The 14,187-nt window shown below is 31.8% G+C and overlaps 1 protein-coding gene across 4 annotated transcripts in view; it reads left to right on the forward strand.

Annotated features, from left to right (window-relative positions):
- Window positions 1-14,187, forward strand: part of LOC124355025 (oxysterol-binding protein-related protein 9) — a 316,403-nt gene that overhangs the window by 111,318 nt on the left and 190,898 nt on the right. For all 4 annotated transcript variants that reach the window (XM_046805915.1, XM_046805917.1, XM_046805916.1 and 1 more), the window contains 2 exons: window positions 4,340-4,417; window positions 11,422-11,472. In XM_046805915.1, coding sequence (XP_046661871.1) covers window positions 4,340-4,417; window positions 11,422-11,472 — 129 coding nt within the window. The remainder of the gene's footprint in view (window positions 1-4,339; window positions 4,418-11,421; window positions 11,473-14,187) is intronic.

Raw genomic sequence — 14,187 nt, forward strand, 5'->3', positions numbered from 1 at the left:
ATCCATCTGATGTGATTTCCATAAATTTTGTAGCAACTTTGTTTAAAAATTATAGGATTAGTTAAATTTATTGTAATTTATTTCAACTTTAGACTATTAAAGTTAAAAACATAAACTTAACTGAAACTAAACTAAACCTGAAAAACAAACTAAAACCTAAATTAAAAAAATTATCTAAAAAATAAATATGTAAGAATACAAAGGAGTGTTTACCATAAACATTTACCATGGTATGATATGATGATAGCAAATATATGATAATTTTGTTGTATAAATTTAAAAAAGTATAAATAATCCCCAAAATTATTCTCCATACTATTTTATAGATTTGGAGAAGTGAATTTTGAAATAACTTTTATAAATTATAAATCAATACAGTTGAGTAATGTAGTGTAATGTGATGTAATCAATACAGAATTGTTATGATTATAAATTAAGCTTGATAGGTTTAAATTTATAATCTTTTATCAAAGAATAATTTATCTGATTAAGGATAGAAAAACAAAAGAATACACAGTGCTGAAACCTACAGAAGTTAAAAGAATCATCAGATTGCAAGACAAATCTATAAACATCATTGTAAAAAAAATAAAATAAACTCTTGTCCCTCTGTGTTCTTTGAATAACATCTTTTCTGTTGTTGTTTTTGTTTTGTAATTCTGTCACATTAACTTTGCACAGTCTTGATCAAAAGCTTATGCTTCAGAATATTTTATACACATGAAGAATAGCTCAGTTTGTAGATCCAATTTTTTTATTGAATTTGTTTAATTCATAATGGTAAGTGTTTGGAACAGTTGGGTTACCTTTCAAACAACCTCATGTCTAAAAATGGTTAAAAAAACACTATGTTAATATATATATATATATATATTCATTAAAGCATACCAATCGAAAGACAATGAAACTTTTGTGATATTTCATGTACAATACACCTCTTAGGCTCAGTAATTTTAAAATTTAATTCTACTTTTTTTAGTGAAATCTATTTTTCCCTTTTTGTTATGTCTATCTAATAATGTACACAATGATGTACATTAATTGATGTACTCTAAAATGTACATGGAATTTTTCTAAACCATTTAGTTTTTACTTTTTTAAAATATAAATGTAAATTTTATTAAATTTTACTTTTATCTTTATTCTACACCATAACTTTTTTGTACTTTTTAGTTATTCAACAAACTATACATTTATGTGTAGAAAAATCAATTTCAAAACCGAAATTGAGCCGAAGGCGAGTATTTCTCCTATACACTTGCATTTGAAATTTATGTTTTCAAAAACTATACTTTCTCATTTTCACTGTTATAATCTTTTGTGGTTATCAAATAATCTCTTTTAATTCATATATTTATTTATTCTACACATTTCCCTGAACAAAATGGTATGCCATACTACAGTGGAGTCCCGCTAATCCGAACACGTGTAATCCGAACGTCGGTTAATCCGAACAGGTCCAGGAGGAATTATTTATAACGATAATGAACAGTTATAGGAACTAATTACTTAAAAAATGAAAATGGGTGCATCATTTTGTACATAAACAAAGAAAACTTTAATTAAATAGACATACAGTATTTTATGAAGACAAATTGTGTAGGGTACAGTACATAAATAATGAAGTTAAATACAGTACCAAATTGAAACTTATAGGTTAAGTATGAGTTAAATTACTGTTTAAGAAGTGAAATCAAACAAAAATTGGACGTACAGTATTGATATTATTATTTAGTACAATATTAATTGTTAAAAGACATAAATTCAGTTATTGTCTTCTGTCGCATAGAAGAGAGTCTATTGGATGACGCGTAGTTTCACCATCGTGTGATAAACATGATATCGGCAGTTGTATCAGTAGCCTGTTGCTCTAAGTATCGTAGTGCAAGGTTAAGCGCTGCTGCACCGTCTGCGTGTGGCACCAACTCTCCTTTATCACCCAGGTTCTCGTCGTCCCGTAGCGCGTGGACCCGTACAATATCCAGTACGCTCACATTGCTTAACAATAGAACTCTCACACTAAATACGGTAAATGTGCTTAGTATTCGCAAATACGTTTATTTGTCAAGAAATACAATGCAACAGTCAGAAAACATATTTTAATAAAAAAATTTTGATAATTCTATAACAAAATAGACCCATTCTCAAGTTTAAAACCGTATTTTTCTGTAATTCTGGCTAATCCGAACAATCACATAATCCGAATAGGGCTCGGTCCCAATTAGGTCGGATTAACGGGACTCTACTGTAATTGGTTTACGCTAAAGAAACGTGTTTTAAATTATAAACAAAAATGATTGCTCATGGCTTATGGGGTGTTTTAACCGAGTCCCATCGAGGATTAGACATTATCTGTAATTCTTGGATTCCTTCAATACTTGTTATTATTTTAAGCTGAGGTATTTGTTTTCAGTAATAGCTTTTGCATGCAATGAGTTTTCACATGAATTAAACGAACTATGATTTTAGGTCATTCGTGGTCATTCCCTTAATTACCTGTGGTAATTGGGAGTTGACTGTAGTGCACTCTTGTTTAAAAATAATTAACCACCCAGACACATAAATTGGACGCCTCTGTTCCATGCTCTTTGTAATGTTTTGATAAATCATCTCTTTTATTACTTCATTTGTGGGAATCAATTTTGTAAATATTCATCCTGCTTGTACTTGTCATAGAGAAACTGGTTGGTTATTTTCTTTAATAATGAGGATTAAAGGTTTATATGGTCCATATTTATTTCATACAAACAAGCTTTATAATTTTTTCTCTGGTAATTTTCCAAGTTTTATTTTCAGAAGGAAGAACGGAAAACAACATTGTTAATTTTCAGTATATATTTATACTTTAACTGGAAGTTTGAAGACTGGTACACTTTGATCTCCCTATATAATTCATCATACTCTGTTAATTAGCAGCCATGTTTTAGTTAATATTTGCTGCCCAATGAGTTTACTTTGCCCTAGAATCACAATATGATAAATTTAGTTCAGTTCTTGCCATCAAAGCATACACTCCCTATTCATGGATTACTTTAGTTTTGAAAACATTAAAGTTGTTTCTAAAATGGTATAAATTACTTACACTAGTCACTAAGAAGCAAAGTTAAAAAAAGTAAAAAGCAAAGTTTAATTATATTTATAATAGTTAAATTACTACGGAAATGTCTAAAACTATGCTTTTTTGATTTTAAAATATGTAAGAGTGTTTTACTAGGCAATGTTAAGTGCATTGATTAAAAAACAACCATGTTATATTATGTTGTTATAGAATGTAGTAATAAAAACCTGACCATCTTTTCTCGTAAAAGAGAACTATAAATTATAATATAATTTACTTCACTTCTTAATTTAATTGGCAGAAAAAAATACTATAGTTCCTATATTAGTTATTAATATTTTGAAATCAGTGTATCTTTCCGTTTGTAATGGCTAAAATTTGGGTCAACCTTTGCCATGAGCTAAAAGTACGATATCTGTATCGTATTCCAAGAAACAATTGTGCTGTAGAGCATAGTGCTGCCACTCACTCCCCACACTTTCGTCTTCTGTTGAGTGCTGATGCTTGTGTATAATTCACCTACCACATTTTTAGGTTTCTTTTAATATCTGTTCTCATATATGTAGCATGAAAACCTAGCTTGTATGGAAGGCCATCTAAAAGTCTCATCTTCAAGCCTTTGATTAGTGTTTCCTTTTGCAAAATTTGGTATTTATATATGATGTATGTATGAGCATAAAGCCTCTAAATATTTGTATATAGTGTGATTGACAATATAAACCTACATTATTTTCCACCCAATATATTGGATATATAAACTCTCAATGAAATTCAGATAATGCCTATTGTCAATATAGATATTCCAAAATTCTCTATAAGAATCCGCATTTACTGTGAAAGGTCATCTATGTAACAAAACGGTGAGTGGACAAGCCCATCCTTATTATTTCATGCCTCTTGAACCTTTCACCTAAGAATATGAGTCGTAATGATCTACAGCAGTTTTCAGTTCACGTTATTATGCTCTTTGTAGGTCACATCGTCTTTGCAATTTTTCAGATTTGCCTGAAGAGTGTAATGTTTCTCCACATGTTTCTTTAATTAGAAACCAATTCAAGTTTGGAGTAAGAGTAGTGTACTACCAGTTGTTTAATTATACATGTAGGTTTGCAAGTTTTTATTATAGGCTGTGCCTGGTAGATTTTAAATCAAGACCCACACACAGACAGTATTGCAAGCTTTATTTCATAAAAATGATAAACGGATTTCAAATTGCCATTGATATAAATTTATTGGATATTGTATGAACGGATTGAATAGTCCTGTTGTGTTTTTGTTCAGGCCTTGGAGCTGAGGATGGAGCCCATGTCTGACGCAGATGACAAGGCCCGTTGTGAGGCAATCTGGAACCATGCCAACGTAAGTGAACGCACGGATATGCAGTTTAACTGGACAGTATTTATTATTAAAGTAAAATTAATCTATTATCTTTAGTTTACACAATTACTCTAAATAGATACTAAAATTATTTAAGACAACAATGTTTTCATAAGTTTATAAACTATTTCCCTGAATAAAAAATGAAATGAAAATGTACATTTGTGATCTTTAGTTATTTTAAGGATTAATGAAAGAGAATAGGAAATAAAAGCAGATCATTATGAAGGCTCCATTTCTTAAATTATTCTCTATAAGATCTTGTTGGATGTGTAATACAGAATGTGATGTAAAATACTCAAACATAAAATATTTCTATCCAAAAATTATTGGTTTGTAGAATCTATGATATTTTGTTATTTATATAATGCAGGGCTGCCCAACCTACGGCCCGCGGGCCGAATCCGGCCCGCGAGTCAGTTTTATGTGGCCCGCCTTGTTGCCAAAACAACCAAATTTGTTTAAAAGCATTTGAAATATTAAATAAATACAAATTTTGAGAAACAAGCAGTCTAGCCGATTTCACGTAGAACGAGCCGTATTCATTTGGTGGAGTATGAGTGTTGAAAGAAGTAAAGTAGTTGCAGACAGATTTCACTGACTACGGTGGTGGCTGCCGGCTGGCGAATAGAGCGCGCGTAAAGCACGGCACAGCGCGCGGTGCGGCGACGTAACCCCTACCCAACTCAAGGTCACCACTCGCCACGTAATTTGTATGTCCTATTATCCTAGTAGGATTAATTAAAATCAATGTATTCAATTTATTGGTGACTTTTTTTATTGTTCCCTCAGAATTAGAGCAAACATCCAAAAGTCTGGGTTTATATTTATTTCTACTAAAAGAACCTAAAAACATAATATATTATAAACCTTTACCTAACAACTAATAAATAATAAGAAATTACAATAATCAGGAAACAAGGGCAAAATAACCTTAAAACTCATATTTTGCACAAGATTTCTGGAACAAACCCCGGACAATACGTTTTGTTTGGGGTTCCAAATCCCCTGGGATGTTGGCCCGCCGAGCCATAAAGGCTTTACAATGTGGCCCTTGGGTAAAAAAGGTTGGGCACCCCTGATATAATGTATAAAATTGAGTAAAGTGCAATATCAATACTATTTCCAAAGTTAACATATTTGTTAGACAACAGTCATATAAATATATTTTATATAGTTTTTACTTCAAATATGAATTTATAGTCTAATACTCCCAAAATGCCCATTGATATTTCACTTCACCCATCGTATTTTATTTCATATATTATATATTGTGTGTTTGAGGCTGTTATAGTTTATATTCAAGCAAATGAATAAGAATCATTAACAGTTATAGCTGATTGACACTCATGTGTTAAGTGCCTTAGTTAGTAGTTGAAAGTGTTAAATTGAAAATAGCCAGACAACTGTCTAGTTTTGATTTGGTTTATCAATAATGAGGCTATTAAGTAGCAAGTATTAATGTATGAAGTTTATCCAGTTATTCGTTAGCAGAAGTAAATTATAACTCTGTCCTCTTTTTAATCTAAGCTGAAATCTTTCATAGATCAAGGATTATAACAACTCATTTAATATGCATGTATTTCAGTTGGCACACTACAGTCATACTTACCACTAATAAGCTGAAATTTTCAGGGTAGTGACCAAATTTTGTCTTTAAAAATCGCATGATCAATAATTGAATGTTTAAAATGTACATCAATTTAGACCATTCTTTTAGATTGATTTTTGGAGGAATTGTCATATAATGTGTGAATTCCATAATTAGTTTGCTTAAAGGGTTGTCTAGTGTGTTCTAGTTTCTCTGAACAGATTTTAAATTCTCTGTTTTAAACATATGTATAATATACTTAATACATTGCACGTAGAAAAAAAGCATGTTGAGTATAGACGTTTTGAAATAAATAATAAATTATATTATAAGATGCACTGTTTGATGATCCCCCCATGTAATGCACACTGCAAATGCATAATTAGTACACATAGAGAAAACAGTGGCATAAAAAAAAGGTTTTGATAATAAATTTCTGTTCAATTCATTAGAATGCATATGCCAAACAGTTCAACTAACTTTCCCTTAGTTACAAGGTATTTCAAGTAGCTAATGATATAAAGTGCATTCTAACATTATATTTGTATAGTCTTTTGAAAAGCTGTGATAATAATAACAGTTACATGTGGAAATAGGTTATTTCTCAAGAAAGTATAGGACAGTGTCTCACCAGTAGATAAGGTGTCCTTGTCACAGTCAGTCTGTGTGTACGCAACCACACAACTGTCAATATCTCCAGTATTGCACAACAACGGAACTATTTTCTTCGTTTCCTCCTCATTATGTGTGGATCCACCTGGAAAAGGCCAGAGGCAAACAGATCATCAAGATTTAGGAAACTGGTCGACCTCCACCTAGTAGCGTATTTTAGATTCACAAGTGATGGAACATTAATCAGTACCTTACTTTCATCATCAGTGTGATATCTTAGAGAAAAAAAAAATATAAATATAATCGGTTTCACAGGTTTATGTGGTCGCCTTCCGATTCCCAACTTCCACTCTTTCCTATCATTCCAATCACCAGATCCTAAGTTCCGTTCCGACATTGCCTTCGATATCCCCTGCTTCCCCTCTTTCGTCGTTCTGTTGGTAGCCATTCCATAAGAATTTTTGGCAGACATTCCTCATCCATTCGGTTTACGTGGCCGAACCATACTAACTGTTTCTGTCTAATTGCTTCAACAATAGTTTCTTCTCGTTTCATCGTTCTTCTTATCTCATTTCGCACTCTGTCTAATTTCGATTTCCACGCAGCTCTTCTCAGGAAATCCATTTCGGTGGACAATAGTTTATTTTCCATTTTTCTGGAAATTTGTCAATTTGACAATCGTGTCGTAAATATGACGAATTTTAGAAAAAAAATCAAATTTCCAAAATGTACCAGAGTACTTTGTACAATGTTTTTTATAAATCTTGGATGCCATTGCTATTTAATATTTTATTTATTATTTATTTGATTGCTACTGCTATTAAACAATTGTGTGGGTTTATAATTTTTACCAAAGAATTGAGAAAAATTGCATTGTTATAACTTTAATTTTTGAGGTGATTAAAAATATTATTTCGATGAAACTGCCATTCGTTTATAGCGCTGATAGTAGTGGGGGTAACATGCTCTCTCACACATCAGTTAATATCTTGAAAACAGTAATGCATGTTTCTTTGTAAAAAAATGAAATAGTTATCATTGCTACGCTATCTTTGTTAATGTATCACGTTTATCTCAGTGCATTCAAGTCTGAATGTAATCAGCAGTATCAGAGAGTTAAGGTGGGGTAATCGATTTTAGGCTTAGTAAAAATATATTTTTATGTCAAATCCATAGTTCTTTAAAGTAACTTTCCTAAATACAGAAGAAGTAGACAAATTTATTTTTTTATCACTTCACAGGCATTAAAAGTATGAAATTTAGATATTTTGTAGTTGAGTTTTACTTGTAAAACCGCTTTAAGATAAACATGTGAAATTTAACAGACCTTCATGAGTTATAAATTCAGGGAGTGGTATGATTTTTATTTATAAGTCATAAATATATAAAAAATCTATCTCTTCAGAGCTGTAACATGCCTATACATGTGGTAAAATTTTACAATTTTGTCTTCAGCTATTTGTATTTGTGCTCATGTAATTATATATCTAGTCTCCTATATGCCTAAATATTCTACTTTAAAGGCTTGTAATTTAACATGGAGTGAGCTTTAAAGGTTTTGCAGTATTCAGAAAAGTTATCTTAAAGAGTTACAAAATTAAAATTAAAAAATATTTTCCAAACCCAAAATTAATTGCATCATCTTAGAGACCTTTATTTTAATTTTGATTTTGATCTAGTATTTCTTGTTTAACAGTTCTCATATACAATAGTTAGTTATATTTTTATTACGTTTTACTTAATATTTGCAGTAAGTAAAGAATTTTATACTATTTAACTGTATTAAATGTATAAACGATAAACCCTTCAATTCTTTTAGACACTAAGAATTTGATACAATTTATTACATTAACTTATATTACAAAAATATTAAATATGAGTGAAAGTATAGTTCAATTAATTATTGAGAGCAATATTTATATAGTTTTTCGTAATAGCGTGATACGAGTAAAGTTTGTGTCCTATTGAAAGAAACCGTTAATGTCACAGAAGTATCGGTGATGGTTATGTAAAGGGGGGGATGGATGTAGTCTTGTTTCCACACTATCTTAATACCTTGTGGCTTTAACAAGCTTCATGGGACCCAGGACAGAGATTACACTTGGATTAGGCAGTATGTTATTACCCTTGTACTCGTTAAAATTTAACAAGTACAACATTTATCATTTTATAAACATGTCAATGTCAGAATACAGAATTCTTTATTCGTATACATAGAGTATAGAATTGTGTCAGCATAGTGTACTGTCTAGATCAGGCATTTAAAAGTTCTTCGTGTAAAAAGACTTTTGGTGCTGTTTTGAAATGCTTCTCTTTCTTTTGCATTTTTTAGTCTTCTGGGAGTTGATTGAACACTCTCTTAGTCTTTTCCGCTGCATGATAATAGGTTTATTTTCAAACAGCATCAGGTAATGTATAAAAAGGGCTTAGTTTTGCTTTCATTAAAAAAATAGGTTAAGAATGTCTTTCTAGGTGAAGCATAAAGTATCACTTGGGCCCACTCAAAATTATAGCTTTGGAGGCCATTGTCAACAACATAAAAAGTATTGATTCAAGTTTACAGACCTGATTGTACACCTATAGTGATTGGGAATAACCTTGATCTTGCCTTTGGTTGTTGTTGGTTACATAAATTACTTCAACTGGTTGCTGCAAGTCTTTCAGGTAACTAGCAAGCCATGCTCCCTTAACAACCGTATTCTTCACTTTTTGGAGAAGTAGAGAGTAGTTTAGGCAATCAAAGATCTCACTGAGGACTATAAATATGACAGTTGCAATTGCACCTTCTCTAGTTGGCCGATAATAAACTTTGTCAATTAAACTATTAGCTGTAGTGTTGGATCTTCCTCACAAGAAATTATGCTGTTGAGTTGTTAGTTGTATTATCAGTTTGCTCTGCAGGAGTTTTTGAACTACTTTGGATATTGTTGGAAGAACTTTTGGAAGAAATTTGTCTATAGTTTTCTACTGATGTTACATAGCCTTTCTAATGGAAAGTAAAATAATTTGTAAGTTTAAGTTCATTCAAAAGACACCTTATAACAATTACAGGTTGATTATGTAATATAAGGAAATAGCTATATCTTCCTTGCAATGTTTCAGTAATGTAAGCAACAGTTCATCGACACCTGCTGATAATTTGGATTTGAGAGATTTGATTGTGTAGATGACTTCTTTCGATGGTATGGGATGAGGGGTGAAGTTAGATATATTGCCATAGTCTTTCCTGATTGGTGGCTGATTATGTGTGGCCTTGTCAGCATTACTGAGAGTGATATTATCTAATTTTGTGAAATCACGGTTGAATTTTTCAACTATTTCAAAGGAACAGTTTCTCATTAATTATGAGTTTAAGTGGTTCATCCTTTTTGCTGTCTTTTACATCTTTCATCATTTAAAATCTTCAGTGTAGTTCTTTTTGTTGTTTGTGTTGTCTAAGAATGTTCTTATTGAACAGTGAACTACTCAGATACAGCCAAGATCGCCTATTATGTCTGTTCGAGACCATTTACGCAATGGCATTGCAATAAGAGGAGCAAGTACAAAAGGTAATTTGGAACGAGTGCTTCTGCTTCAAAAATGTGCTGTAAGAATACTTGGAGATATCTTGCAAACCAAGAGAGACCTACAGAAGCAAATACAAAGACCTTAAAATCCTAACTGTGATAAATCTGTATGTCATCTGGAAGTTGTTACATGTCTACATCTGACGTTATCAAGTACCATAAGAACTATAGTTCAGATTTATGACTACAGCACAAGACATGCAGCTAACTACTGCCTTCCAATATACTACCGCACAATGACTGAGAAGAAACCCAGCTATGCAGGTTCCTCTGGATCTGAAGATGACAAGCACACAAAGGTTTCGTCAAATGCGGAAGAACTGCCTTCTTGACCATCCATTTTACTCCTTAACAGAGTTTTACAGATGGAGACAATTAAAAGAATTTTAAACCTTTAGAAGAAATATTTTTCACCAATGTATTACAATTGTTGTTAATAGTATGTTGTTTTTCATTCATTAATGACGCAAATTCTATTCTTAAGGTCATGAGTGAAGCACTCAGACTTTTGAACTGAGAAACTATGCTAAACATTTTTAAAAAGAAAGAAATTACTTTTTTTGCATAGAATAGCGATTTATAATGAAAATTGCTGTTAATCTATGGAGTGAGAAACCTTTGATTGTTAAAATTTTACAATATGCGCCAAACAATCTCCATTGTAACTCATGTCTGGGAAGTGATTGTTGGTGAGACAGACTACGTATTCTGTGTACATCCTTTGCTTAATTCCCCACCAATTCCCCTTCAAGTTGTCTTCTTTATTCATTATATAAACTTAAAAAAGAGTGTTGTTTATCTTGAATTTATCCATGTACTGATATTAAAGAACTTAGATTGTTTTACATTCATCATCATCATCAATAAATTTCCTGTTTCGCTGATTCCTATATTTTCCCATCTTCCTTCTCCTAGCACCCTCAGCCTTTCTTTTCTCCTCCTCACTCCTTCCTTTTCTGACTCATTTTACTAACTATATCTCTTCAGTCAACCCAGGGCTACTTCTCAGAGCTACTACTGCAGACATTGTCTTGCAAATTCCTGTCATTCGCTCCTGAATATTGTCATCTACCACCCAAGTCTCTGTGAGATGTACATGTGCTGTGTAGTTGTAATATTATGATTAATTTATGCAGTTTTTCTTCTGTCTAGAGTATGTGTGCCTTTAAATAATTGTGAGAATATTGATATACATGTAATGTTATGTTTTGTTACAGAACATGTTGGAACAAGTGAAACACACCATAGTGCTGTTACAAATAGCGAAGGTATGTTTTTGTTCTTGACTATGTAATTTATAGAGTGTTATTGAATTATAAAAATGTCTTATCTGACTTTATTACTGTCAGGTAATTTGATTAAAAAATACATCTAAACAAAACACTTTTCGATGAAAAAAAAATTTTTTTTGCTGTTTTTTAAAGCCTAAAAACTGTTACAATTAATTATAAAATACCAACAAATAGTTACTTTATGACTATAAATGTGACTCCAGTATGCAAGCCAATAACACATTAAAATTTAGTTATATTTAGAAGTTTAGTTAACAGTGAGGAACAAAGTAATATCTCTTTATTCACATGAGTACTATACCAACATTTTGAGTCTAGAAAAATCCTCAAAAAATACTGAGTGATGTGGCTTTTGTATCATGTAACTTGTCTCTTGAATACAAAACACCTTAATATATTTGACTACTGTGGTAGGTGCCTTATGTCTTACGTTGCCCTGTACTGGATACCATCATGAAATATATGTAAGGTAGACATAATATAGAATTCCATTAAAAGTATTAAATTCAAGAATGTATTACTGAGAACATGGGTACATGTTTGGACTATGAGTTAAGGGAAATATCTGTAGGTACTTTTCCGTTTCTATTTCTCTTCTATTTTAATTTTCAAATCATCACAATGAAAATATGAGAAAACCAACATTATTATTCACATTATTTTTTGATCTAATTCAACCTTTTCTCCTTATACTGTTTCTAATATAATATTATACTGTTTCTGTTCAGTACCACTGAAGTGGAAATTTCTAAGTAAATATTTTAAAACTGGTGATAAATTTCTGTACATTCTAAGTTTTTTACATTGCCAAAATGAGTATAGATTTCACTTTGGGTCAACAATAGAATTTTCATTTGTTTAATTTGTTGGAATCAATAAAAATGAGATCAAAATTTAGTTGTGTGCCACTTATTCTGTATAGCTCTACCACAAAAAGCATTATAAATAATAATTTGAAATGGCAGAAAACATTTATCAAAATAATGCTAAATTTCAAAATGATGACTCAGCTAAAGATCACTTTCAAAATTGTCCTGCTTATAACCAGTATATGTTTGAGTGTATTCTTGCTGTAAAAAATATAAAATCAAAGATATATTATGGGATTCCTGCTCATCCTTACAATACTAGAGCAATCAATGAGGTACGCCAGGTTCATAAACTGAAGTTGTTTTTGAAAAAAGTGTACTTATATGGGAAACAAGTTTTTGATACATGTACAACCAAAAGTGTAATGATGTAAAATCCAAAAATGATCACCTGTTTAAAAAAATACTAAAATATTTCTGAAATAAACAAAGCTCTTTACTCTATCGAAACACTTTATGAATGACACTATTTATTTCAGTGCATGTACAAAAAATGAATAAAGATAATTGACTCTTGACCATTCACCTTTAACAATATTAGTTCTAATCTCTTTTCACCTTGTCTCCAAGCAGGGGTAAAAAGAAGGTTCAGGAACAGCTAGGAGAGAAACCGTCCAAATTTGGCACCAAAGGTGAGATAAGGGTACCGATGGCCATTGAACCTTTCATCTCATCAGAGACCTGAACGTCTGGATGACTTGCTGTGATAATGAGATTGAAATTTTACTTGTATCAGTTCCTGACAGGGTACAGCTAATTTAGGAAGTACCTTCACCGGATGGGGTAGGTCAGTTCACCTCAGTATGTACACTGTCTGGAAAACGATAATGACACTCATCATTCGGTCTTTGAATGTGGGCGTTTCACAGAGCACAGAAGAATGCTTTTCTTTACTATCAGCAATGTTTGCAGAAACTGTGGTATAATGCTGCAAAGTGAGGACACATGAAAGGCCATTTGCGCGGTCGCCTATGTTGTCCTTCGCATGGTTGCCTAACTGACCCGTAGGCTCCCGTAAAAGTAGAACGGCTCTGTTAGGGCATAAGATATGCAGTCAAGCATGAAGTAATCCTGAAAAAGTTTTCTGGCCTGGATCCCCACGGCTTTTAGGTAGTTTAGTGGTTATTCCAGTATTGAACAGGGTGAGTCTTACACTCTGTGCATAAATGCATTCCCCCTATGTAAATCTCGACCAGGAATAAGTGGCATTTACTTGTATAAAAAAGGTATAATGCTTCATTTCAGCGACAGACGAAATTAACTTATTGGTCCTATAATAAAAATTATTTTTCTAATGTTTATAAGTTATAAACTAGGAATGTGCTTGATTTTCAATACCTTAAGTAATATTAAAAGCATGTGAAAACAAATTTGAATCAGCATTTTTTATTAGAAAAGGAATTTAAGTTCAGGAAACTCAGCAGCACCTGAGTCATGGTTCATTGTATCATACGGATGATATGGCCATGGCCATATTGATACACTAGATATTATATTGTATCATGGTCGGTAGTATCGATATTTAGAACAATACAAACATCACTAAGTACAGTCTCAGTGGATTGTTCTGATGTCTGCAGTTTCATTGTTTTCGTACGCTACAGTTGATCTGTATACATTGTTTGTCACACTGCTATGTAAAAAACTAATAAAAACACTTCTTTGTTCAGTTATTTTTTTTTTCAAAATTTCCGCTTTTATTCACATTAATTTTTGTTACGAAAAATTGACATTCTAAAATTTAGTATTTTTGCTGTAATTCCTGAGCATGTCAGGCAATGGAGAGTATGTAAATTGGAAGTATAATACTTTTTAGTGACAC

Source organism: Homalodisca vitripennis, chromosome 2 (genome assembly GCF_021130785.1).
Source record: "Homalodisca vitripennis isolate AUS2020 chromosome 2, UT_GWSS_2.1, whole genome shotgun sequence".
Lineage (NCBI taxonomy): Eukaryota > Metazoa > Arthropoda > Insecta > Hemiptera > Cicadellidae > Homalodisca > Homalodisca vitripennis.